The following is a 27,688-nucleotide window of genomic DNA, read 5'->3' on the forward strand; positions in this document are numbered from 1 at the left end:
AGTGGGCCTTAAGTGCATATAAAAGCTGAGTTTTTATTGCCAAAGTAAAGCAAAGAACTGAGACAAATAATGAGACAGCTTATAGATTGTTCAGGAAAAAAAAAATCTGCCTTTGAAATTATTAAGTCATTTCAGTTTCTATTCCAGAGTCATACAAAGCACTATCAATCATCTGTATTATTTAGCAGTGGATTTCAAAACATTTTTGCCATTTCACAGTAAAAAAAACAAAAACAAAACCAAAAACCTTTATATCATTATCCAGGTCATATTTATTCATTCATTAATTCCTTCAATAAGTAAGTATTAACTACCTACAATATGCCAAGTGCTATTCTCAGCAGAACACAGTAGTAAACAAAAAGGAAGGAGGGAACAAAAGCCCTTGCCTTCAAACACCTTACATGCTAGTGGAGCATACAATAAACAAAACAAGTAAAACACACAGAAAAGGAAGACTCATGAACAAAACCTCCTATTACTACGTGCCATGTACTCTGGTATTTTCTATTTTATATAAAAAAAGCGGGTCACACCCCATTCAGCTATTAAGTTGGCCTCTCAATTCGGTAACGTGTTGAGACCTGCACTTTGAAAAATACTGGTCTAGACACTTTATGGAGTAGGCAGAGTGTGTTCTGTGCCCGTTTTACAGATGAGACAGAGTGACACGTAAAGCTCAAGGTTAAGTGGGTTAGCCACACACACGTGCGCGGTCCGAGGGAAGCAACGCTGGCACTTGTCCTCAGGGCTTCTGGCGGAGCCCACTGCTGCCCTCTCCATTGTCCTCTGCAGTCCTCACAACTGTCGTAGTCCCTACTTCTCTTTGACTATGAAACCTTGACCTCTACCTAGAGCACCTCTTCCCTCCCCTGCCAGGTAAAATCCCATCGATACTCCTAGGCCTGGGTATACTGCCCGTGCTCCGGGATGTGGCTCCTGTGCCACTCGCTGGACGCTGGCTCCCTCACTGCTGTACCAGAGTAGGATCCTCTCCACCGTGACCTCTTTAAGAGCAAGTCTTACTCTCCTTTCCCCCCCAAGGGCACAGCTTTACAGAGTAGGTATTAAAAAATACACATGGAACTGAACTGAATTTGTAAGTGACTCAAAGGAGAGGGGTGAAGGAAGTGCTTACTCTATTTGAAAGGCTGAGACCAGAAAAGATACCACTGGAAAAAAGATCTCTTTACCAAGGTTATAAAAGTCACACATTTGGCAGAGGCTTCAACAATAAAAAACTATACAATCCAAAAAATTTATCTCCTTAGCATCGGTAGATTTAGAATGATGCCAGTAGCTTCTGGATCGCACAGAACAGAAACTTAGTCAAATCAATTCAAGAAAATGAGGACCACGATAAGAAGGGCCAAGGCTAGCTGTGTGGACCTGAGGCAGGGCAGAGGCAAAGGCCCCAGGTGATCCTCAGCAGCAGAAGGAAGGGCACCTTTGCTGTAATGGTGACCATTATGATGGGGACAGCTGCCAACTCACCCAAATGAAGAAAACCAGTCGCAGTTCTCAACAGAAAGAATCTAAGTGGCACAGCCATATCTAGAATTGTCCACTCCTTTTCATATAGTTTAGGTAAGATGGGCTGTGTGGTTGGTACAAATATCTAAGGGAAGGAGAGAGAAGAAACTCTTCGAAAAGGGAGATGAACTTTTTCTAATTATTGACCCAAACTGGAATCTCAAGTTTAAATTTCAGGCTACCACCAGAGAGGATGGGAACTCAAGGCCAAGATGAGGTCAGTTATAAAAAATACTGTATCTGTGATATAGTAGAAAACTTAATTTCAGTCCTATTAAAAGTAAAAAAATGTCAATGTTAGCTAAATGACCTCTAAGTTTCAGGGACCTACAACTGAATTCTCTAACCCATGGTTTTCAGACTTTGAATTAGAGACACTAATTCCGTGGGACTAGGGTCAGCTGTAGGGACTGCATATTTAAATAAGCACCCTGGATTCTGTTAAAGATGTATCATGGGGCTTCCCTGGTGGCGCAGTGGTTGAGAGTCCGCCTGCCGATGCAGGGGACACGGGTTCGTGCCCTGGTCTGGGAAGATCCCACATGCTGCAGAGCGACTGGGCCCGTGAGCCATGGCCGCTGAGCCTGCGCGTCCAGAGCCTGTGCTCCGCAACGGGAGAGGCCACAACAGTGAGAGGCCTGCGTACCGCAAAAAAAAAAAAAAAGATGTATCATGTTGAGAAACTTGCTTAACCTAATTCTTTCCTTTTTACAGTAACTAAAAAGGGGCTCAACTTTAATTAATGTTTCTAATTAGAGCAAAAATGGGCGTAAAACTGTGCAGGCACACCATTCATGCAGTAACACGAAATAAGAGCATATACAAAATTTAAAACTACATTTCTTATTAATTGTTTTTAATAGCATTTAGTCACCTAAGTTGTAGTGGCATAGGTTTATAAAAGATGTTTAAGACTGGTTGGTAACTTAGTCTTATCTTGGGTTTTCCTTTAAAATTGAGAATAGGGGAACGAGTCACAAGTTAAAGGATATTTCAGGATACGTTGATTATAAACTCAAAACGTACACTGAAATCAATTCTATAAACAGAAAATGTGAATGTAACTTATTTAAGCCTATTGGTTCACATTTTTAAAAAGCACCCTCATTTGTTTAAAGTTAAGTACTTTAAATGGTTCTTGAAAGTCCACTGTAGACATAATATACTCAGTCCAACTAGCTGGTGGTGGGGTGGGTTTATGTGACCACATCCAATTCAGAGTCTGACTCAGAATTAAAAATCAAACTGCATTACACAAAAGTTACAGTCATGGGTAGCAAAATCTGTTCCTCAGATAATACAGCTTCCAGAGCTTTCATCATCCTGGTCACCCTTCTTTTTTGCTTTCACTTACACATATCTTTCTTTTAAAGAAACAAAATATGTAAAAGTTCACCAAAATTCGGCAAGTCACAGTTTGTACAGCACTGACTGATAGTAGCTTTGGCATTTGATATTACAAAGTTACTTTTATTACAAATATTTTCTTCATTCTGGGTCAAGGCGAGGTAAAACAGGAAGAATAAGATTCCCAAATGCAGAATCTTGAGTTATGAAGTATCCAGATGAATGTGCATGTGCATGCTGGGAAAGAGTTTAAAAAAAAAAAAAAGAAAAGGCAGTTCAGCTATTAAGAGTCACAATGCTTCAACCAAGACATTAAAATTACTTATCCTTTCTGAGTGCTTGAGACCACACTTGTTTTAAAAATCAGTTCTTATGCTGTTAATTTTGTTTAAATACACAGGAGATGGACAATGATAAAGAATTCATATTAACAATTTGCACCAGGTACTAATTTATCATCCCCACTCTCTCCCCTGTGATTCTCTTCAATCAATAATTGAGTCGAAGACATGAATTACTTTGTTCCTTGGAGTGGGGAGGAAAACTAGCAACAAAGGTCCCAAAGTACTCTGCTCTTGGTCAGTAAAGCAGGAGAGTGAGAAAGAAGGACAGTAGTTGGAAGGAGAAGGGGGAAAGACAGCTGATGACTGGTGATTAAGACACCAACATTTTGTAGAGAATGTTGGCATATAAATAACAGAAAACCACCAGTGACGTCCCTTGTCACTAAACAAAGGACTGTTCATAGGTTGTCTAAAGTGAGATGATCTTTAATATCCCTTCCAATTCTGAGATTCTGTGGTTTAAAAGCATGGGTAATGATGTCTAGTGCAAGGTTTCTAGGAATCTTAGTTAAATTATCCAAGATCAATGAAATACTCAAATTGTTTATCATAATAAGAACAATTTTTTTAACTGATAGATTGTCACATTCCTATAGTCTTTAAACATTTCCTGCACAACAGACATGCTGACCATTAAAAAAAGAATCCAAACAACAATAATAAACCGGTAAGACTATCAAAGGACATAACGGCACGACAAATTTGAAAAAATAGACATGTACTATTAAACTAGCCCGTTCAGCTTTTCAAGATCATTCTGTCCATCCAAATACCCTAAACTCTTCTGTGTGCAGCAGTCCCTTGCCAGGTGTGGCACAGAATCAATCATGACCACGTCAACACCATGAAAGATACTTTCACTACTGCCGTATCTGGTCCTTCAAATCCTCTGGGCATGACTGAATGTCAGCAAACAATTGCAATTACGTGTGGAATGTTTTTATTGATATTGCTCCACTGAAATACAAAGTAATAATAGTGCTGGTTTCCAAGCCCCAGGAAATCTCCAACGAGACAAGAATGTCAGCCACACTTTCCTCACCTGCAAAGCCGCCTTCTGCTGGGCTGCAATATGCTGCTGCTCAGCGTGGTCCCGGAAGTCCTTGTTAAGAGCGGGTCTCGAGAGCGCAATGCTGAAATGGGAATCTTAGTTACTTGACTGTTTAGAGACTCCCTTACTTCTCAATCACATTTTTCTTTAGATATTCTAAATAGGGATTACAGAAAAGAAAAAAGAACTTCCTGAATAAGTCTTTTTTTCCTTCTCCCACTGTCTACATTAATTTGTATGAAGAAAAGCCTATATTATTTATTAGGGCTTCAGATTTTCTCCTTTTGATTGATGATTTATGGTCCTCTGCTTTCAAACAGATTTGAGGTACTCTGGTCTATCATAAAGGTACATTTATGATGAAAACTAAAGAGTTGAATGTTTCAAGCAGAAGGTAGAACATGCAAAGGTAGGACTGAAGGTCAGGGCTCGGGAGGGGAGAAATGGGTTGGCAAAAAATGAGGCTAGGGAGGAAGGCAGGTGCCGGGATATGTAGAGCCTTGTGAAATAAATTAAGAAATGAAGACCTTATCCTAACAGTGAAGGGAGACTCCCAAAGAGTGTTATAAGCAGAAGAGTGACGTGATCAGAATTATCACACTGCAGCTCAGAAAGACCACCACTGTGGCAGACAGTGCTGGTCCTCTCCCCAACAACGGTTGCTTTCCCTTCTTCCTCGCTAATGGAACCCACACTTAGTTCAATTATCGCTGGTCCCATTCTTCATGGTGGGCCAGGTTATCCCCCAGGGGGTGAACTTTGATTGGTATAAGACAATACCATTTCCCTTGCTGGTTTCCTGCTTAGGCAAGAGAAAGGTTCACGATTCTGGGCAGCTAGACTTCACGGGTAGTCTGCGTGAAGGCTTTGAGAACGTTTTCCTCACTCTTACAAAATGGACACAGGAGAGGAACCTTTCTGGCTCTTGCCTCTACGGGGGCTCGGTGTACAGTGATGCCTAGGCTACTGCAGTCATATTTTGACCAGTAAGGAGGTGCTGATCCATGGAGAAGGGCAGAAAGGAGAGAAGAAAGGAAGCTGGGTCAGTGCTGACACTCGTGTGCCACTGCAGTGAGCCACTCTGGAATCACCTTATCTTCACACTTGGTTAACCTATATCCTAACGTTTATGCCAACTTTTTGGTTTTCTGTTACTTCCAGATTAAAACATCCTAACTGACACAACTGATAAATGTATTCGAGAGAACTTAAGAGTGTGGGAAATTCAGGAGGTAGTAACTGAGGCAAAAAATGAGAGTGGCCAGGACCAGGGCAGCATCAGTTGCAATAAAGAAAAATGGACAAGTTTGAGACACATTTCAAAATATAAACATAAGAGAATGATAAATGTTTTAGAGATGGAAGTAAAGGGGAATAATAAACAATTAAAGTTCACATTTCTGACTCTGATTACTAGTAGATCTGTACCACTCATGGAGAAAAGCAAGCCAACAATATTAAGTAGGTAGAGAGGGAGGGAAGATGAGTTTGGTGTGGGACATACTCAGTTTGAAATGCCTGGAAGACATCAAAGTGCAGATGTCCAGGAGGCAGTCTGGTGCTTGAGACAGAGAATGAAGCTGGAGATGCAAATGTATAAAAGTTATCGGCACATAAATTACAGGCTGTGAAAGTGAATGCAACTGTCCAGTGAAAAGACGTAGACTGGGAGACTGGATCTAGAACAGAACTCTGAGGAATATCAACATTCAAGAGACAGGAAGTGGGACTTCCCTGGTGGCGCAGTGGTTAAGAAGCTGCCTGCCAATGCAGGGGACATGGGTTCAAGCCCTGGTCCAGGAAAATCCCACATGCTGTGGAGCAACTAAGCCCGTGTGCCACAACTACTGAGCCTGCGCTCTAGAGCCTGCGAGCCACAACTCCTGAGCCCGTGTGCCACAACTACTGAAGCCTGGGCACCTAGAGCCTGTGCTCCGCAACAAGAAGCTACCGCAATGAGAAGCCCACGCATCGCAACAAAGACCCAACACAGCCAAAAATTAATTAATTAATTAATTTTTTTAAAAAAGAGAGGGGCTTCCCTGGTGGCACAGTGGTTGAGAGTCCACCTGCCGATGCAGGAGACACGGGTTCGTGCCCCGGTCCGGGAAGATCCCGCATGCCACGGAGCGGCTGGGCCTGTGGGCCGTGGCCGCTGAGCCTGCACGTCCAGAGCCTGTGCCCCGCAGCGGAAGAGGCCACAGCAGTGAGAGGCCCACATACCACAAAAAAAAAAGAGAGGCAGTGGAGAAATGTCTGCAAAAAAACCAAGATAGTATAACAGTGGATGAATGGAAGCCAAGGAAAGAGAGTATTTTAAGGAGGGCACTGTATACAATGAAATACCACTCAGCCATTAAAAAAAAGAAAGAAATCTTGCCATTGATGACAACAAATACCATATGATCTCACTTATATATGGAATCTAAAAAACAAAACACACAAAATGAAAACACTCATATACACCTGAAACTAACACAACATCATAAATCAACTATACTCCAATAAAAAAATTTAAAATAGGGCTTCCCTGGTAGCACAGTGGTTGAGAGTCCGCCTGCCGATGAAGGGGACACGGGTTCGTGCCCCGGTCCGGGAAGATCCCACATGCCGCGGAGCGGCTGGGCCCGTGAGCCATGGCCGCTGAGCCTGGGCGTCTGGAGCCTGTGCTCCGCAACGGTAGAGGCCACAACAGTGAGAGGCCCGCGTACCGCAAAAAAAAAAAAAAAAAAAAAAATTAAAATATATATTAACCAATAAAAAAAAGAAAACAGACTCATAGATAGAACAAACAGGTGATTACCAGAGGGGAGCAGGTTGGGGGTGGGCAAAATAGGTGAAGGGGATTAAGAGGCACAAACCTTCAGTGAGAAAATAAAGAAGTCACAGGAATGTAATATACAGCACAAGGATTATGATTCATGATACCGTATTAATTTTATGTGGAGACAATGGTTCCTAGGCACTGTGGTGATCATTTCACAATGTATGCTCACGTCAAATCACTGTGTAGTACACCTGAAGCTAACACAACTCCATTTCAATTAAAAAAAAAAAAAGGAGGGAGCAATCAGTGGTGTCAAATAATGCTAGGAAGTCTAACAAGAAAAGGACTTTGGTCTACCAGATTTAGCCACAAGGAGGTTGCAAGCGACCTAGGCTCAAACCTGTTCTTTGGGTTGGAGGTGGGGAGGCGCGGAAGTCAGATTGTAGTGGGTTGGAGAGTAAATAAGTGAGAAAGCAGAGATGAGTACATACAGACAACTCCTTTAAGAGGTCTGGTGACTCTGCACACCTAAAAATATAAATTAGCTCTAGCTTTCACGTGAGTCCTTTCCTGTATACCTGAACTCACCAGGGACAGTCCCCTGAAGAAACAGAAGAATATTTTATACTATATTATATATTATACTTTTACTAGACATCAATCTAACAAGCAAATAAAATAACAGAAACAGATAAAAAAAAGTTAAGGTGGTGGCTGAATGGGATAATGGATGTCAGGGAAGAGATTTAAGATGGCAGAAACGGAATACAATACATTAAGCTACCGCAACTTTACCTATTTTGCATAATGCTTATAAAGTGGGACATTAACAATAATTTCAGTAACAAAAAAACTATACAAAACTCTTTTCTTTTTTTGAAAGTAGGCTGTAGGGCAATTTTAAGTCTGATTAGAATTAAAATATTTAAAATCTAAGCAATTAAATAATCTAACTTTTCAAGTCTAACTAGGAAATAAAACGTAACATGTTATTAAATTCCAATGTTAAAGAAACAAACCATTGCCAACCAATTTCAGTTATATTGTCCAAGGTATTTTTTATATCACTGAATATAAAAACCACATTATTCTTCAATACCTAGCTCCAGGATGATTTGTTGAAGATTGGTTCTGCATTAGTAATTTTCTTTTTTCTTTGTCCAGTTCTGCCAAGATTGCAACTCTATTTTTGTTTTGAAAACCTAAAAAAAGAGAGAGTGTTGGGGACGAGAAAGAGAAATAAAATGTTTTAGAGCTGTTTTATAAACCTAGGCTACCTAGAAACCCAGAAAGCAAAATTCTGTTCTCTAACATGATAACAAACCCACTAGTAAGCAGTTTCCCTAGATGGTTACTGTCTCCCTACTGCCTATTTTCCAGCAAGTTTAACAGGATAATACGCAGATAAATGCAAAGGATAATACTGACTGAGGACTTTTTTAAGACTTAGTTCTAAAGAATTTTAATCATCAAAGTATGGGTAACTGCATTTGTTTTATAACAAAATCTCTGCAGCCCCAAATGCTACAGGGACCAATCTCTATCCTGCTGAATCTCTGGGAGTGAAGATTTTCTCAGTTCTCAGTTTTAGGCCTCTCTGTGAATGCCTCTTTCATGAGGGGAAAGCATTAGATACACTCAGGTCAAAACAGTATTTTTCTCAACTGCTTTCATTCAGAGATGACACACAGTCTTTCAAGGAACAAGTCAGAGAAATGCAACTGACTAGAAAGCAATTCTGAGAGAGAAATGGAGCATAACTGACAGGGTACAAACAGATAGGTCCCTTATCAAATACTGCATACTGGGCTCAATTTTGAGCTCCAATTTTAACATAAGATCTAGAGCAGAGGTTCAAAGTCCTGGCCCAGAAGCAGCATCCAACTAACTATGTTTTTAAAATCTGAATTAAATGCCAACATGTAAACACTGTATACAAAATTCTCAGATTACTTGCTTCTCTTGAAACATCTCAAGGTCTGGCACAGGGGTCTGGACGCCCCCATGGCAACAACTAGGTGGAACAAAGAAACAGTTGTCCCCTTTAGCTGGGCACTCTCCAGCTTGTTACAGTCCTTATCAGATTTGTTTATACCTGTAGGCGTTTAAGTTTCTGATCCCTAATTTAGAAGAAAACAAATGGAAAGGTTAAAGGATTAGGAAAAAAACTACGGAGGCAAAAAAAAGCCCAGGGGACTAGAATCACTGGGTTAGCATCACTGCACTAGAAGAAAGAATGAGGAATGGGGAAGGAGGGAGCTTTCAAGCAGAGCAGAAGTAAGCACTCCTAAGGGTACTCACATGAGGGATTTTAAGCACTTTATATTGATCATAAAGGAGAACTGGGTGGTAGGATGCATATTTCCTCCTCTCGGGCGAGGAGTTAGGTCAGGGACAGCGCAGGATGTACAAGAACAGGAGCATTCACTGAGATTCACACTGAGATTGGGCTGAACTAGAAGCAGCTGAGGCTTGCGGCACTTTCCCCTAAACCTGCTCTTAAATCTAGCAACAGTAAACTGACTCAGGCCAGGCCAGAAAGGGGTAAAACCTGTCTCTGCCACGGCCATTTTAGGAATTTATCATCTCCATTTTCCTTCTCTGCCCCCTCATGCTTATGCCATCAACCTGTCATCCAATTCTAGTAATAGCAGACTCCTTTCTGGAACAGATAATTCACACTAACACATCCTGGTACTTCTGAGGAGATGATTTTGCAAGCCTTCCAGGTGATTCTTCATCTATTCTAATCCTAATTCTAATCTTCCTTCCTGCCAACCTCTTAATCTTCCAGGGAAGAAACTCTATAAGGCCTTTACATGCCACATGTCATTACAGGCTCCACCCAACCTCATAGACAGGACTGCCTCAGGAGAAGTCTTCTACCTAAGGAAGGACTTAATATAGAACTCCCAAGAATGTACTTACGCCTGTGAGTGCTAATGCTATGGTAAAGGGTGCCATGTGTAAAAATAATTGAAACGTTGTCAAAATACTGTTAAAGAAACACCATTACCAAAGTAATATAGAATGTCAAGTCCAAACAACCTAATAAGTATGATGTCCTGACATCTTGTAGTTTTTTAAAAAAATAATACCCATAAATTGAAAGAAAAATATTTTATTTCATTTTAAAATAACCACTAATGCAGTGTGTGTACCTGGTCACTGTATAACTTTGCAAACCTGGGAATCAGTGCAGACACTACCATCCTCATTCCCTGTTCCACACAGTACTTGTTTTTTATCAAAGCAATTGCCAAAAACCCACTTCACAAAAATATGACATCGTTGAAAGTAATGTAGCACACTGGTAAGTTAAACTTATTAAATTGCCTATATTTCACCATTTTCTACCTACAGAAACAATAATTTCATATGATTCACTAACTTTAAAAAAAATCACGTCTTTCTTGGCTTGATCAGTAACAGCCTCCTTTAAAAAATTTCATGCATGTTTGACAATCGGAGCACAGGTAGCTATAGTGAACTCCCTGTTACCATGGAAATTAAGTGTGAAAATTAGTAACTATAGGCTCTAAATTAATATTAATACACTAGTTTCTTTGTCCATGATCTTTGCCCACTAAGGAGAGCTATGTTATTCTCAATCTATTTTACTACTCATGGTGAGCCTGTTACCCAAATAAATCAGTCAGTATTATATGAATCAGATGGGAAGTATAGAATATGGGTATTATTGATTTTATATAATAGAAACTTCCCTAAAAGTAATGTAATACAAATTAAGGTAAGATAATTATGGAAGGATAAGTATACTGTAATGTGTTATTTAAAGGAATCCAGAAGTGAGTTCTTCGTAAAGTGAAGAATGCTTTCCAGCTTGAGGTTGGCCAGGCAACAACTGGAACATTAAAAAGAGAATAATAATTATAACTAAATGGAACAAACTGAATCCATGATAAACCATGAACTCATAAAAAGATACAAAAAATAAAGTTAGGGAATTGCCTGGGAGTCCAGTGGTTAGGACTCTGTGCTTTCACTGCCAAGGGGCCGGATTCAATTCCTGGTCGGGGAACTAAGATCTCACAAGCCATGTGGTGCAGCCAAAAAAAAAAAAAAAAAGTTAAAGTACATAAAAAGATGGTAAAGAAAGGTAAAATAATACTCATTATGCTAATAATTAGGTTAGTGTTAACCTTTAGATGTTTTGTTTCTCCTATTAAGTTTATGTCTGTTCATAAGGCATAGCTGTTTACTTTTTTGTTTAGTTACAGGAGGAAGGGGTAGATATAGGGAACTGTGGATAAGCCAAATAGTCCCAGAAAAAGCAAGTTATATACCAAGAACAGGAGGGTCAGATCAGAGCAGGTCCTCACACACACACCATTTGAAAGGAAACGCAGTGGTAGATGAGCACCCATGGTCACATACAATGACCAAGGAGAAACCCTGAGCTCTAACTGGATGAATTAGCGGAATATCCTGAAGAGAGCTAATGGTACAGACCTGATCCCTGATTTCTTGGGAGATGAAACGTCCATAATTCCTGGCAGGAGTGCTACCAGAAAAGGGCAATTCATAATGACAACAGAACAATGGGTTATAAAATACTAATCACATTTAAAAAAAAATAATAATAATAAGAAGAAGAGTATTTCATTCAGGTAGTAACCCCAGGTTGCAAGAAACTAAAAATCTATGAGAAAAGGCATGAGTTTAAAAAAAAAAACAAAAACCTCATTAACTTGGCAAGTTTAGTTACAGAAGTGACCAAGTGCACACCAATGCAACTTTTAAATCATCTTTAAAGGCGTAAGCAAATCTTGTGATTTACCTAAGAATCAAATCCATCAACAAACCCTAAACCTTGACTTATCTGAAATTTTGTTTTGTTTTGGTAGTGGTAAGACAACCATAACCCTAGGAAGGTATAAAAAAATTACTAAAACCCTGGGAAAGTACAGAAATAAGAAAATGGGAAGATTATTATAATCCAAGGGAGATTAAAAAAACAAAGTACTACAGAGAGAGTAAATGAATTAATTAAACCCATGGGTTAGTATTTTAAAATAGGTTTAATTTTAAGTATAGTAAGTTTTGCCATCACTATATAAAGCGAAGTATTATAGAAGTCAAATTAATTGTAATTTAAACTGTTATTAAAGAGAATTTAACTAAATAAGCTTGTACTCAATTCTAAATGCTTAAAAAAACATTTTATTTTGGAACTTAGTTTATAAGTAGGCTTAAAAACTGAGCATTAATTATGAGCAGTGATGAGGACTTTTCTCCATGCACAAAATCCCCTTAGACATTATAAGCGGTCATTAGACGGGTAGCTCATAGCCTTCCTTCCCTGGTAAAGGATAATGCCTCTCTCTGTATCTCACTTAATGCCCCATGCTCCCACCCAGAAGCCTGAGTTTTATCCTTATAATACCTCCTTCTTCCTACCCACATCCAACCAATCACCTAGTCCAATCAATTTTATATCCTTGATGTCTCTAAAATATCTTCCCCTCTCAACTCCTATTCCACAGTCTAACCAGGCAAGGTTATCTCCTGCATAACATTCAAGAACTTAATGTCTACATGTAGGCAGCTGAGAGCCACAAAAACTATTTTACAGAGAAAGGGTATGGTCAGGTCTATTAGGCTTTTACTTTCTGAGCTTGTCTTATGCCCTGAAACCTATGCTTCCCTCTTGAGCACTCAAAACTAATCCAGTACTAATTTACATGTCAGTTTTGTACAAAATATTTACTGTATTATAGAAATATATAAAAGTCAACAGATAGCAGTTAGGTAATAATAATAGCTTATTTCACATTTGAAACATAAGGCAAAAAACTAGTCAATTTGGTTATGTGAAGTAGTTAAGTATAATTTTCTAGAACAAGATTCTCCCACCTTCAGAGTTTGTAATACAAACTTACTCTAAGGCATCAATATATAAAATTTAACTTTTATTCTAATCACTACATGAATTGTTTTTTTATTTTTTATTTTATTTATTTATTTATTTTTTTTGTGGTACGCGGGCCTCTCACCGTCGTGGCCTCTCCCGCTGTGGAGCACAGGCTCCAGATGCACAGGCCCAGCGGCCATGGCTCACGGGCCCAGCCGCTCCGCGGCATGTGGGATCCTCCCAGACCGGGGCACGAACCTGTGTCCCCTGCATTGGCAGGCGGACTCCTAACCACTGCGCCACCAGGGAAGCCCCTGTTTTTTTATTTTTTTATTTTTTATTTTTATTTTTTTTTGCGGTACGCGGGCCTCTCACTGCTGTGGCCTCTCCCGTTGCGGAGCACAGGCTCCGGACGCGCAGGCTCAGCGGCCATGGCTCACGGGCCCAGCCGCTCCGCGGCATGTGGGATCCTCCTGGACCAGGGCACGAACCCGTGTCCCTTGCATTGGCAGGCAGACTCTCAACCACTGAGCCACCAGGGAAGCCCTGAATTGTTTTTTTAAACACAAACTGTCTCTCGCCATAATTCAACATTTTACTTTTACATTATTTTACATGTATCTTAAAGTTACATGTAACTTTTACATTCTTAAAAGCATGAGAGTGTTAAAATATATTATCTCATGTACAGTAGGAATTACTTAATATTCCTTTATAACTAAACTTTTTCCTAGTAAAATTATCTTAGAATAAAGCAGCACACTCCAAAAGTTCCACTTAGAACTATAACTCTATCTCCATTCACAATCATATATATTCTCATTTCCATATTCATTTATAGAAACATTTAACTCCCACACATTTCTGTGTCACTAAAAATATTCTGGAGTAACTAGCATTACAGCAACTTGCATTTAAAAACCTAACAGCTGATATTCACTTTGCGTGAATAGCTCTATGACACTTAAACAAGGACTAATAGGAATTCCTTTTATTGAAAAAAATCTAAAACTAAAGAATGAAAATTATTGTTTGATTAGTGGGGTTATGGATAATTTACTTTCCAATTACAGTTGTTACTTTGCTTTCATAACAATTTTTTAAAAGATATTTTAAAATATTCAAATCCTTTCAAATGATTATCTACAAGCCATATACTCTTCACAACTATACAGTAAATGAACTATCATCCTAAGACAGCTGTTTAGGGGGAGTTCCCTGGTGGACTAGTGGTTAGGATTCCAGGCTTTCATCACCATGCCCAGGTTCAATCCCTGATTGGGTAACTGAGATCCCACAAGCCGTGTGGCGGGGCAAAAAAAAAAAAAAAAAAAGCTGTTCAGTACTGGAGGAAACTCACTGTGGCACTATTAGTTTAACATGTTTTAAGTTATTTATTGATTCAACATATATTTATTGTGTATCCATGACATACATACAGGCACTAAGGTTGAGTCTAAGGATGCAATGATGAGCCACAACTTGATCTGATGCTAGTTCTCATGGTTCTTAAACATTCCCGTGAAGATAGAGATTATCAAATAATTACACAAATGAATGTATAATTAGAGTCTAAGATGAGCAGTCTGAAATAAAGAAATAACATTCTATAAGTATTAAAAACAATCATTGTAGGAATCAAGGTTTTTGTTTTTTTTTTACATTTTTATTGGAATATAATTGCTTCATACTGTTGTGTTAGTTTCTGCTGTATAACAAAGTGAATCAGCTATATGTATACATATATCCCAATATCCCCACCCTCTCTATCCCACCCCCCTAGGCCGTCACAAAGCATCGAGCTGATCTTCCTGTGCTATGCAGCAGCTTCCCACTAGCTATCCATTTTACATTTGGAAGTGTATATACGTTAATGCTACTCTCTCTCTTCGTCCCAGCCTCCCCTTCCGCCCCCATCCTCAAGTCCCATCTCTACATCTGTGTCTTTATTCCTGCCCTGCCACTAGGTTCATCAGTACAATTTTTCTACATTCCATATATATGCGTTAGGATACGGTATTTGTTTTTCTCTTTCTGACTTACTTCACTCTGTATGACAGACTCTAGGTCCATCCGCCTCATTATAAATAACTCAATTTTATTCCTTTTTATGGCTGAATAATATTCCACTGTATATATGGGCCACATCTTCTTTATCCATTCATCTGTCAGTGGACATTTAGGTTTCTTCCATGCCCTGGCTATTGTGAATAGTGCTGCAATGAACATTGTGGTACACGACTTATTCTGAATTATGGTTTTCTCAGAGTATATGCCCAGTAGTGGAATTGCTGGGTCATATGGTAGTTCTATTTTTAGTTTTTTAAGGAACCTCCATACTGTTCTCCACAGTGGCTGTATCAATTTACATCCCCACCAACAGGAATCAATGTTGAATCAACTTGACCTAGACTGGGAGTAGGGGGAGCAGTGTCAGAGAAGTCTCCTACAGGAAGTAATGCTAGAGCTGAAATGTTAGATTAATTAGGTTAATTAGGGGTAGGGGACAAAATAACGCTTCCCCCTTTAGAAAGATCACTGTAGCTACAAGGTTGAGAATACACTAGACAAGAGAAAAAGAGACTATTACAGTAGAACAAGCTGGAGATGACAGAAGTTGTTAATGGCCAGGGAAATGGAGAGAGATGAACAGACCCAAGAGCTTTTTAGGAAGTTAAATCAACAGGGCAGTGACAGAATAAATAAGAAGTCAAGAATGAGGAAGAGGGGGCATGGATGGTTCTGAGGGTTTTGGCTCATATAGTTAAATGGTATATTATTCGTACTGCTGCTGTAACAAATTACCACAAGCTTAATGGCTTAAAACAACATAAATCTATTATCTTACAGTTCTATAGGTCAGTAGTCTCACTGGGCTAAAATCAAGTGCTGCTTTCCTTTCTGGAGGCTCTAGGAGAGAATCTGTTTCCTTCCCTTTTCCATCTTATAGATATGCCTGAGTTCCCTGGCTTGTGGTCCCCTTTCTCCAACTTAAAAGCCAACAATGTTGCATGTCTCTGACCCTTCTGTGGTCATTTCTCTCTAACCACAGCCAGGAAAAAGTTCTTTGCTTTTAAAGACTCATGTGGGAGGGGGACCTTCAAGATGGTGGAGGAGTAAGACGTGGAGATCACCTTCCTCCCCACAAATACATCAAAAATACATCTACATGTGGAACAACTCCTACAGAACACCTACTGAACCCTGGCAGAAGAACTCAGACTTCCCAAAAGGCAAGAAACTCCCCACGTACTTGGGTAGGGCAAAAGAAAAAAGAAAAAAAGTAGGAAAAATAATAGGGATGGGACCTGCACCTCTGGGAGGGAGCTGTGAAGGAGGAAAAGTTTCCAAACACTAGGAAGCCCCTTCACGGACAGAACGGGGGGTGGGCGTGAGGGAAGCTTCGGAGCCACAGAGGAGAGCACAGCCACAGGGGTGCGGAGGGCAAAGTGGAGAGATTCCCGCACAGAGAATCAGTGCTGACCAGCACTCACCAGCCCGAGAGGCTTGTCTGCTCACCCGCCAGGGTGGGTGGGGGCTGGGAGCTGAGGCTCCGGCTTCGGAGGTCAGATCCCCAGGGAGAGGACAGGTTGCCTGCGTGAACACAGCCTGAAGGGGGCTAGTGCGCCACAGCTAGCTGGGAGGGAGTCCGTGAAAAAGTCTGGAGCTGCCTAAGAGGCAAGAGACCATTGTTGCGGGGTGCGCAAGGAGAGGGGGTTCAGAGCGCCGCCTAAACGAGCTCCAGAGACGGGTGCGAGCCGCGGCTATCAGTGTGGACCCCAGAGACGAGCATGAGACGCTAAGGCTGCTGCTGCAGCCACCAAGAAGCCTGTGTGCAAGCACAGATCCCTATCCACACCTCCCCTCCTGGGAGCCTGTGCAGCCCACCACTGCCAGTGTCCCGTGATCCAGGGACAACTTCCCCAGGAGAACACACAGCGCACCTCAGGCTGGTGCAACGTCATGCCGGCCTCTGCCGCCGCAGGCTCGCCCCGCATCCGTACCCCTCCCTCCCCCGAGCCTGAGTGAGCCAGAGCCCCCTAATCAGCCGCTCCTTTAACCCCCTCCTGTAAGAGCGAAGAGCAGATGCCAGAGGGTAACCTACACACAGAGGAGGGTCCAAATCCGAAGCTGAGCCCCAGGAGCTGTGCGAATAAAGAAGAGAAAGGGAAATCTCTCCCAGCAGCCTCAGGAGCAGCGGATTAAATCTCCACAATCAACTTGATGTACCCTGCATCTGTGGAATACCTCAATAGACAAAGAACCATCCCAAAATTCATGTGGTGGACTTCGGGAGCAACTGCAGACTTGGGGTTTGCTTTCTGCATCTAATTTGTTTCTGGTTTTATGTTTATCTTAGTTTAGTATTTAGAGCTTATTATCATTAGTAGATTTGTTTATTGATTTGGTTGCTCTCTTCCTTTTTTCTTTTTATATATATATTTTTTTCTTTTTGTGAGTGTGTATGTGTAGGCTTCTTTGTGTGATTTTGTCTGTATAGGTTTGCTTTTACCATTTGTCCTAGGGCTCTCTCTGTCCATTTTAGGGTTTTTTTAGTATAGTTTTTAGTGCTTGTTATCACTGGTGGATTTATTGGTTTGGCTGCTCTCTTCTTTTTTTTTTAATTACTTTTTTATATTTTAAGAATATTTTTTATTTTTTATTTTAGTAACTTTATTTATTTTATTTTCTTTCTTTCTTTCTTTCTTTCTTTTCTCCCTTTTCTTCTGAGCTGTGTGGCTGACAGGGTCTTGTTGCTCTGGCCGGGTGAGGTGGATGGACCTAGAGTCTGTCATACAGAGTGAAGTAAGTCAGAAAGAAAAAAATACTGTATGCTAACACATATATATGGAATCTAAAAAAAAAAAAAAAAAAAAAAAGTTCTGAAGAACCTAAGGGCAGGATAGGGATAAAAACAAAGACGTAGAGAATTGACTTGAGGACATGGGGAGGGGGAAGGGTAAGCTGGGATGAAGTGAGCGAGTGGCATGAACATACATACACTACCAAATGTAAAATAGATAGCTAGTGGGAAGCAGCCACATAGCACAGGGAGATCAGCTTAGTGCTTTGTGTCCACCTAGAGGGGTGGGATAGGGAGGGTGGGAGACACAAGAGGGAGAGGATATGGGGATATATGTATATGTATAGCTGATTCACTTTGTTATACAACAGAAACTAACACACCATTGTAAAGCAATTATACTCCAATAAAGATGTTAAAAAATAAAAAAATAAATACTACATGTTCACACACACACAAAAAGAAAAGCCTAGATTGTCTGGAAGAGACTAAATATGGTCATTCAAGGTGATTCTTCTGAGATCTCAGAAAGAGAGAACTGTACAGAAAGCTTCTATCACTATATCTGCTCATATATATATATATATATATATATGCTATACATACATCTGTTTATATATATTTCATCATGAACAGAATGTTGACACAAATATGGATGTTAAAGGTGCTTCTGGGGAAGTCTCAGATGGATATGAGGAATATGTTATTGGAAACTGGAGGAAAAGCAGTACTTGTTACAAAGTGGCAGGGAACTTGACCAAATTGTGTTCTAGTATTTTGTGGAAAGTAAAAGCTGTCAGTAATGAACTTGGATATTTAACTGAGGATATTTCTAAGCAAAATGTTGAAGGTGTGACCGGGTTTCTCCTTGCTGCTTATAGTAAAGTGTGAGAGGGAGACAACTGAAAAAGAAATTATTATGCAAAAAGGAACCAGAACTTGAAGACCGAAAATTCTCAGCTTATTCATATTGCAAAAAATGAGAAAGTGTGTTCAGGAGAGAACACCAAAGACATGGCTGGACAGTCTTTACTAAAGAGATTATGGGTGTGTGACATGGATCCAATCAACCATCTCAGCAGAAGCACTGTCAGCTTGGACTGAAGAGAACAGAGGTGGGATGAAAGGAAGAAAGGCTGTCGGACTTCTGGGGTTCTACAAGCAGGAAGTTAGATGTTAGAGATTTCTGGATGCAAACATGCGTCATTCTTTGAGTACAGGGAGGAATGACTCTGAAGGTGGGTCAGGGGTCAGCAGGGCTGCTACTGCCACCATGGGTCCAGAGAGCACAGGCCCAGGCAGCAGGACTGTTTCCTCATTGGTTCCAGAGGGTTTGGGGACAAAATTCAGGGAGGAGAAGGCAGAGCCACCACCCTTGTTAGACAGAAAATTGAGCCAAAGAGGATTTCACTCTCAAGCCTTAAAATCTAATGAATTTTCCACAGAAGTTTCTTAAAATTAGCCACATATGTTAATGTCATACAAATAATTTCAGCACACAAATGTGTGCTGTAGAAATGTTGCAGACTGGAGAGTAAAAGATGTGAGTTCTAGTACTGATGTTGATATAATAAACTAAATCTTTGAATAAATTAAAAATCTAATGGAATTTGCCCTGCTAGGTTTTGGACTTGCTTAGGACCTGTCAGCCTTCTTCTTTCCAGTTTCTTCCTTTTGGAAGGGGAATGTCTATCCTATACCTGTCCCACTATTGTATTTTGGAAGCAGATCACTTGTTTGGTTTCATAGGTTCACTATTGGAGAGGAATTTTGCCTCAGGATGAATCATACCTCTAGTCTCACTCATATCTGATTTAGATGCTATTTAGATGAAATTTTAGACTTAGAGTTGACGCTGGAATGGGTTAAGACTTTTGTGGCTGTTGGAATGGGGCAAATATATTTCACATGTGAGGACTTGAATTTTGGAGGCTGAGAGGGTTGAGTGTTATAGGTTAAATTGTATCCTTGCAAAACACATAGGTTGAAGCCCTAAGCCCTAGTACGTCAGAATGTGACTGTATTTGGATACAGAGTTTTTAAAGAGGCAATTAAGGTTGAATGAGGTCATTGGGAGTGGGCCCTAAGCCAGTATGACTTGTCTCCTTATAAGAAGAGGGGATCAAGACATGCACACAGAGAGAAAAGAAAGACCATGTGAAGACACAGGGAGAAAAGACACAGGCCATCTACAAGCCAAGGAGAAATCAACTCTGCTGACAACTTGATCTCAGAATTGTGAGAAAATAATTTCTGTTGTTTAACAACAACAACAAAAAAGAATTACTAATACATGCTACTACACAGATGAACCTCAAAAACATGCTAAGTGAAACTAGACACAAGAGACCATATACTGTAAGAGTCCGTTTATATGAAAGGTATCCAGAAGAGGCAAATTTATAGAGACAAAAAGTACATCGGTGGTTGCCCAGGCCTGTAAGAATGGGAAGTGACTGCAAACAGGCATGAGTCTTCTTTCTGGGTTAATGGAAATGTTATAAAATGAGATATTAGTGAAAGTTACACACTTTACAAAGTTACTAAAGATTCTTGAAGTGTAATCTTAATACAGGTGAATCTTATAGTGTGTAAATTATATCTCAATAAAGTTGTTTAAAAAAATGTTTTTAATAAAAAACAGACTCATGTGATTAAAATGGGCCCACCTGGATAATCCAGGATAATCTTCCCATCTCAAGGTCCTTAACCTTAATCACACGAGCAAAATTCCTTTTGCTATGTAAGGTAACAAAGACACAGATTCCGGGGATTATGACGTCAGCATTTTTTGGAGGGATGGGGGGAGAATACTATTCTGCCTACCATACTCCTTAATGATATATAAAATGTATTCAGTGGTTAAAACTCAAACTTATTCAGGGGAGACTGCCTGATGTCTAAGTCTTAGCAGAATAAAAAATACAACATTATTAACATGAAGTAATTAGTACCAGTAACTAGTCTTCTAGCTATCTAGTTAATGGCAAACACTTCCTGTAACTTGCAAGATTAAAAAATTATTCTACTCTTAGCCACCTTTGGAATTTACTGAAAATACAGATCAAGGAAAGGAATAAGCCCTAATGTCTGCTCAGGTGATCTCCCTGTGTTCAAGTTCTCTCTCACTGAGACCCCAAGGACTTACCCCTTTTAAGCTACTGCCACTTCTATCCACTGAGGTTTCTTGTCTTCAGCACTAGCTAAGTAAGATGATGAAATCTCTTCTGCTTGAATCACCCTTTCCTCCTCATTTTTCTTTTCCTCTTACAGATAATCTCACAGGCCCATTTCCCTGTAAGGATTTTCTGCTCAATAACAGATGGAGAAGAGATACAAAAACTAAGATGAGGTCTTTTGCCCCTAGTCTAGAGCTCCCAATTTTTTTTTTTTTTTTTTTCTGTACGCGGGCCTCTCACTGTTGTGGCCTCTCCCGCTGCGGAGCACAGGCTCCGGACGCGCAGGCTCAGCGTCTATGGCTCACGGGCCCAGCCGCTCCACGGCATGTGGGATCCTCCCAGACCGGGGCACGAACCCATGTCCCCTGCATCGGCAGGCGGACTCTCAACCACTGCGCCACCAGGGAAGCCCCCCAATTTTTTTTTTAGATACTATAATTAGAATGTTCTAACCCTCCAGTTAATGTGCAGTATGGGAAAACAATGAACAGGGGACTTGGACACAGATTCAATTTGGGTTCTTATCTCAGTATTACCAGTTACTATTTAATATTGGGAAAATTACCTCACTATGCAGGACTGATGGACGTAACAGTGACAACTTTGAAGGGTGGTTATATGAAATATGGAAAATAAAAATAAAATACCTAGCACACTGCCTGCCACGTGGTAGTTGCTTAATAAATACTAGCTATCACTGTTATTATTACCTAGTGTTCTCTATCATTTAGATTGTCAACTTCACTAGATTCTTGTCAGCCCCATTCTGACAATTCTGTCAGTAAACTGTTTTTCATTACACAGGGTACAATTGATTAGCACAGCTTTCTAGATTACACTCACGTGACAGGCCTCCCAGGCCAGTCTGAATGGACCTGGGGATCACAAGCTCTCTTCTACTATACAAACAATCTCATGCTAGTTTACGTCATATTATGCCTCAACTCAGTTTCATTCCTATGTGAACCTGGGCCTACAGATCAATCCTAGCATCAGAAAACTACTGTACACTCTTTGCCTTGGCAATGAAAAATGAGGCAAAAAGAAATCTAGCTTTAAAAAACAAACTCCAAATTGTGTCTTTGTGTCCACTCTCATCTTTAAACATGTACAGACAAGAATTTTAAGATGATTTTTATGCATCACTAAGATAAATTCTTAATTGAGAGGCTGCATACCTTAGTACAAGCCTGAAGGGTAAATCTGCTTTCCTTCCAGACCACAGGTGGTTTAGGTGAAACTTGTACTTGGGTCTGAGGTCAAGCAAGACACCTCCCAGGAGCTATGTTCCATTCTTACACAGAGCCCTAAAATCATAGCTAAGAGCATCCAAACTGGCCCCAAATCAATAGTTCCTACCACTTGAACTGCAGGGCTTATAGTTATTACTCTAAGCATTTTGATATAACTATAAAAGAATCAAAAGAATTCACTTTTTTTTAAATTGAGAGCAATCGCTATTTTTTATTTATTTATTTACGGCTGCATTTGGTCTTCGTTGCTGTGTGCAGGCTTTCTCTAGTTGCATTGAGCAGGGGGTTCTCTTGTTGCGAAGCACACGCTCTAGGTGCACGGGCTTCAGTAGTTGTGGCACACAGGTGCAGTAGTTGTGGCTCATGGGCTCTAGAGCTCAGGCTCAGTAGTTGTGGCGCACGGGCTTAGTTGCTCTGCAGCATGTGGGATCTTCCCCGACCAGGGATCGAACCCATGTCCCCTGCACCGGTGGGTGGATTCTTAACCACTGTGCCACCAGGGAAGTCCCGAGAATTCACATTCTTTACTCAGTTTTTCACCAGGTTTCTCTGTGTATCTGAAATCAGGTTAGACCAATCTCCCAACTGCCAGCACATAATCACAGGATCTTGATATTTACCAATAATGAGAGCCTCTTTACTTAGGAATGGTACCTTGGCCAAATTCCAGTTTGACAATCTGCCTCTACATATTAAATTCTCAAAATGTTACTTCTTATCAATCAAATAATTATTATGAACCTATTGAATGTTCCACACTATGATGGATGCTAAGAATATGAGACTTCAGTAACTGTCTGCCAAGAGCTTGTGAAATTTAGCAGTTCAGATTACTACTATAGTATGATAGACTGCTAGATCTGAAAGAGGGCCTGTGTCCCCTCCACCAGGGACATTAATAAATTACAACACACAGATGAAAATTTCTTAAGTCACTGTTCTTTCAGTTATCATTATAAGATAATTATGGAACTTGGCATTCAATCTCCACAATTAGTAGTTCCAATACACATAAACAGTACAGAAATAATATAGAGTAAAATGCAATAGATCCAAATAAATAAGAATTTTAAATTTTCACTGAAAGTCTAGGAGTCGCAGAACATGATACGGACTCCCTCTGCTGGTGCCTAATAGCAGCAGCTCCATGACACCAACAATATCACTGACAAAAGAGCAACAAAAGCCAAAGGACTAATCTAAATTCGCTTCTATGTTTTTTTGTTTGTTTTATAAATTTATTTATTTTTGGCCACGTTGGGTCTTTGTTGCTGTGTGTGGGCTTTCTTTTTAGTTGTAGCGAGTGGGGGCTACTCCTCGTCGCGGTGCACAGGCCTCTCATTAAGGTGGCTTCTCTTGTACGGAGCGCGGGCTCTAGGTGCATGGGCTTCAGTAGTTGTGGCACATGGGCTCAGTAGTTGTGGCACAGGGGCTTAGTTGCTTCGCAGCATGTGGGATCTTCCCAGACCAGGGCTCGAACCCAGGTCCTCTGCACTCGAAAGCCCTCGCTTCTATTTATATTAGGGGATGTTTCATAGTGGATTTGACTATGGATCAATCAAAGGTGACAGTAAAAATGATTGTGCTTTATTGCAACTGCTTAAAAAAAAGAGAGTAACTAGCAAATTGTAAATCTTGCATATTTGTGCTATTAAAACAGAGGGATAAAAATATTTAATTTGTTTTCATTTGGACTGCATTGTGTGATTTTTGGCAGCATTATTTTCTCTCCAAAATAGATTTCTCTTAGTTTCATTTCAGTTCAAATTAAATTATTTTTAATCTGAATCCTTATAACTTGGTGAAAAGAGGAGGTCAAAGACCATAGGGGAATACTGACCTGTGATTAGTCCATAGAACACACAAATCACACTTGGTTATTTGAGAGAACAGAATTGTATTAGCTGGTTACAGCCAGTAAAGCTATCACCAGAGCTACCTTTTTACAATACCACACTTCTATAAAACTCATGTAATCTTTAGTCTGTCCTAAATGCAACTAATATACTAAAACAGATTCAGTGGGCTTCCAACTTCCAGTACTAGCAGAATAGTTTGGTTAGAGTAATCCTGCCACAAATATAATAATAAATTCTGGAAAAAAATACTAAACATTCATTATTTGAAGGCACTAGAGACTGACCAAAATCAGGCAGAAACTGCAACTGGTGAAATTTGGGAATTGGTAGCCTTTTGCACTCCTCAATCCACGAACAGCTTGCACAGCCTCACCTTACTGGCTTGAGGTATTAGAGGACAGAGTTCAGGACTGGCAGAGTAACCAGAAAATTAGGGGAGAGACTTGAGAGGGAAAGGCAGAAGGAGTAAAGCCTAAAACATGCCTATAAAATCCACCCAAAGTTTTAGCTTTCTGCTAAACCACACATACATGGGGGAGACAAATAAAGCACTAAAGCAGCAACTGGAAGCTTTAAAGAATGAGCAGAGATTTCAGCTGCTGCCCAACATAAGGGAGACAAGAGTTTGGAGTATGAATTGAGCCAAGCCATCTGCTAGAATGAAAATCACATTTCAGAGGAATATAACAGAATTCAGAGTCTCTACAAGGTATTAGTCATAATATCCAGTATTCAATAACAAATCACTAAGTATAATAAGAAAAAGGAAAATGTGACCCATTCTCAAAAAAAATGCAGTCAACAGAAACCAACTCAAAGATGATCTAGATGATGCAATTAGCAGTGACATAGGACCAGTATCTAGACTCTTAAAAAAAAGTTGATAATAAAAAGAACCCAAATTTAAAAAAATAAGCAAAAGGCTTGAACACTTCACAGAGGAAGATCTGCAATGGCCAATAAGCACATAAAAGAGTGTCCAACATTTGTCATCAGGGACATCCAAGTTAATACTACAATGAGATGTCACTTTACACCCTCTAAAGTGGCTAAAATTGAAAAGACCAACAATGCTATATATGGAGCAACCAGAATTCTCACACTTTACTAGAGGGAATGTAAAGTACGTCCACTTTGGGAAAAGCGTTGGCAGTTTTCCATAAAGTAAACTATACACTCAGCTGCTCCATTCCTAGATACTCATCCAAATATCTGCGAAAAGACTTACAAACGAATATTCAAAGCAGCTTTATTCACAATGGCCAAAACTGATAGAAACCCAAAGTCTCCAAAAAGGAATGAATAAATAAATTGTGGTAAATTCATACAATGGAATACTAGTCTGCAATAAAAAAAGAATGAACTATTGATACATGGCATAACATGGATGACTCTCACAGACAGTACAGTGAGTGTAAACAACTGGACACAAACACATATGACGCTTAAAATAAAACAAGACTAAGATTAATCAAAAAATATGATTCATCAAATAAGGAGTTTAGACTTGATATGAAGTTCTTAAGCAGGAGACAACTTACAAAGTGGAATTTAATGCTTTCTAGAGATTAAATTTTACTTTTGAAAACTTATTTTTAAATAAAAACTCCTTATTTGGGATGTATCTAACGTGACTTGTTTTAGAGAGCTCTTAACACAGGTGAAACGTGTATGAAAAGTTTTTTGAGCAAACGAAAATAAAAGAGTGGATATTGCCTGTGACAATATAACTTCTTTAAAAGTGGTTCTAATCTCAAGTAAAAGAGCATGAGAACACAAACGTCCGAGGAGGACTTAAGGTTTACAGTGTGAATAATATTAACAGATTAATATATAGGATTAATAGCTATTAAGGATGTTACATATCTGATGAAACGTTGGACTTGCTTCAAATATGGGGTTTTACTTGGCTATTCATTTTTAATTCTGGCTCTAGTAACGGCCCTATGCTAAATTTTCTATCAAAATACTTTACTACATGAGGAAAAAGTTCCTAGGATTTACCTTGTCCTGAAGGGTTTGCTGCCATCTTCCTATTTTCTGTTTCAACTATGTTCCGTGGCAAGTGGTCTGCACTTTACAATCACCTGTAAAAAATAATGTGCAGACACATATCTTCACCTCTTCAGAAACATGTCTGAAGGGCACACAGACTTAAATCAAACGCCTCAAGTTATTTAATTAGAGCGTGAAGGTTAAATGTTTATTCTTGCAGATGTTGAAACCAACATTCACCATTACTGTCTTTAATTACTTCATTAGACTGTGTTTACCAAATACTACCAAATGTATCAACTAACTGATAGCATCAATACAATCACAGAGCTAGGAAGAAAAATCACTCATCTGTAGTGCCTCTCGATTCATTTAAAAAACGTACCCAGCAACTACTGTGTATACTGAAAGCTAGAAAGGAAAAAGAGCCGAATATTTATCGCGTACATACTCTGCACCATACAAGATCTGTAAGATGATTGAAATTATTTTATTTATCACCACTTCCTAGATAGGGAGATCATGTCCAAGGTCACAAAGCTAGTGCGAAAACTTTGGACTGTTAGCTTCCAAACTTCGTGATTTTGTACTAGGCCCTGGGGAGATCCCAAATCATCAAGACCCTACTCCCGCCCTCAAGAAACATATAATCCGGTGGAAAAAGAGTCTCATTCAAGCAACCGTACTAAAAAAGTTTAACAAACGCGCTCTTTACATGGAGTAAACAGTGCTCCGGAAGCGGAGATGAACTGATTCTACCGGCGTGACGAGGGATGCCTTCTGGGGTAAGCGGGAAAGTACAAGAGTGAGCAAACAGATGTCGGTTTGGAACGACATAATATTAGGTGTCTCCTGCAGCTGAAGCACAGAGCGAGCGAAGCCGGCTTAGGACGGGAGGGACAAGAGGGCCATCTTGTGACGGGGAACGTCAATCAGGGATGTGACAGGGCTGGACCTGCGTCTCAGAAAGGTCCCGGGGCGGGGGCCGTGCGTGAAGGGCAGGCAGGGCGGGGGCTGCGGCTGATACCAAGGAGAGGAGGGGGAGTGAGAAATGCTGGGAGGCAAGGCTGGCGGGGAGGCCACTGCCCTGCAGCAAGGGACGGCGGCAGCAGGTCAGCGCCGGGGCCACACACCTTCATCCCCGGCGCCGCCAAGCGGTCCTACTTACCGCGAAGCTAGAGAGCCCGGGACCGCCTCGCCTTCTGGTCGCGTTCTCCAAGGGGGCGCGACCACTTAAAGACCGGCAAACCGAGCTCAATGCGGTGTTATACCACCTTCCCGCCCCCGCTGCGCTTCCGCCTCTTGAGGACTTACACCCGATGGACCGGAAGTCCCGCCTCCTAACGGCTGCTCCTCGCGGCGATTCGTACTTTAACTGCTACCTAATGCGTACGCCACTTCCCTTCCAAAGAGTGGCAGCCAGAGAGGCTCCTGGACCCTGCATGCCGCACCATCGGGGACGGAGCCCGAACGGGGCGGGGCAGAGGCCGGCTGGGTCCCTAGCACCGCAATTGGCTCTTCGTCCAGGCCGCTGCGCAGTGACGTATCCTGCCGGCTCGGCTAGGTAGGGGCGGGGCGGATACTGGCTGCGTCCCTAGCTCTTCAAGTGGTGAAAAGTCACCAGCTCAGCCGGTCCTGCGACGATGTGAATCCACTTCGGTTGGGACTGAGGCAGAGCTGC

General features: G+C 40.6%; 1 protein-coding gene across 2 annotated transcripts; it reads right to left on the reverse strand.

The window, feature by feature from the left end:
* Positions 1-248: 248 nt before the first annotated feature.
* Positions 249-27,346, reverse strand: INIP (INTS3 and NABP interacting protein). 2 transcript variants are annotated; one of them, XM_082621496.1, is made up of 6 exons: positions 27,176-27,344; positions 26,017-26,099; positions 14,357-14,503; positions 8,142-8,244; positions 4,267-4,357; positions 249-3,117 (listed from the first exon to the last, which is right to left on the reverse strand). In XM_082621496.1, exons 4-6 carry the CDS (start codon positions 8,177-8,179, stop codon positions 3,022-3,024), a joined length of 225 nt encoding a protein of 74 aa, XP_082477622.1. In that variant the 5' UTR covers positions 8,180-8,244; positions 14,357-14,503; positions 26,017-26,099; positions 27,176-27,344; the 3' UTR covers positions 249-3,021. The 2 variants fall into 2 exon arrangements, with proteins under 2 accessions (XP_082477622.1, XP_082477621.1); XM_082621495.1 differs by lacking the exon at positions 14,357-14,503 and having other exon boundaries at positions 27,176-27,346.
* Positions 27,347-27,688: the final 342 nt, after the last annotated feature.

Source organism: Mesoplodon mirus (assembly GCF_964341445.2).
Source record: "Mesoplodon mirus genome assembly, chromosome: 1".
In the NCBI taxonomy this organism is placed as follows: domain Eukaryota; kingdom Metazoa; phylum Chordata; class Mammalia; order Artiodactyla; family Ziphiidae; genus Mesoplodon; species Mesoplodon mirus.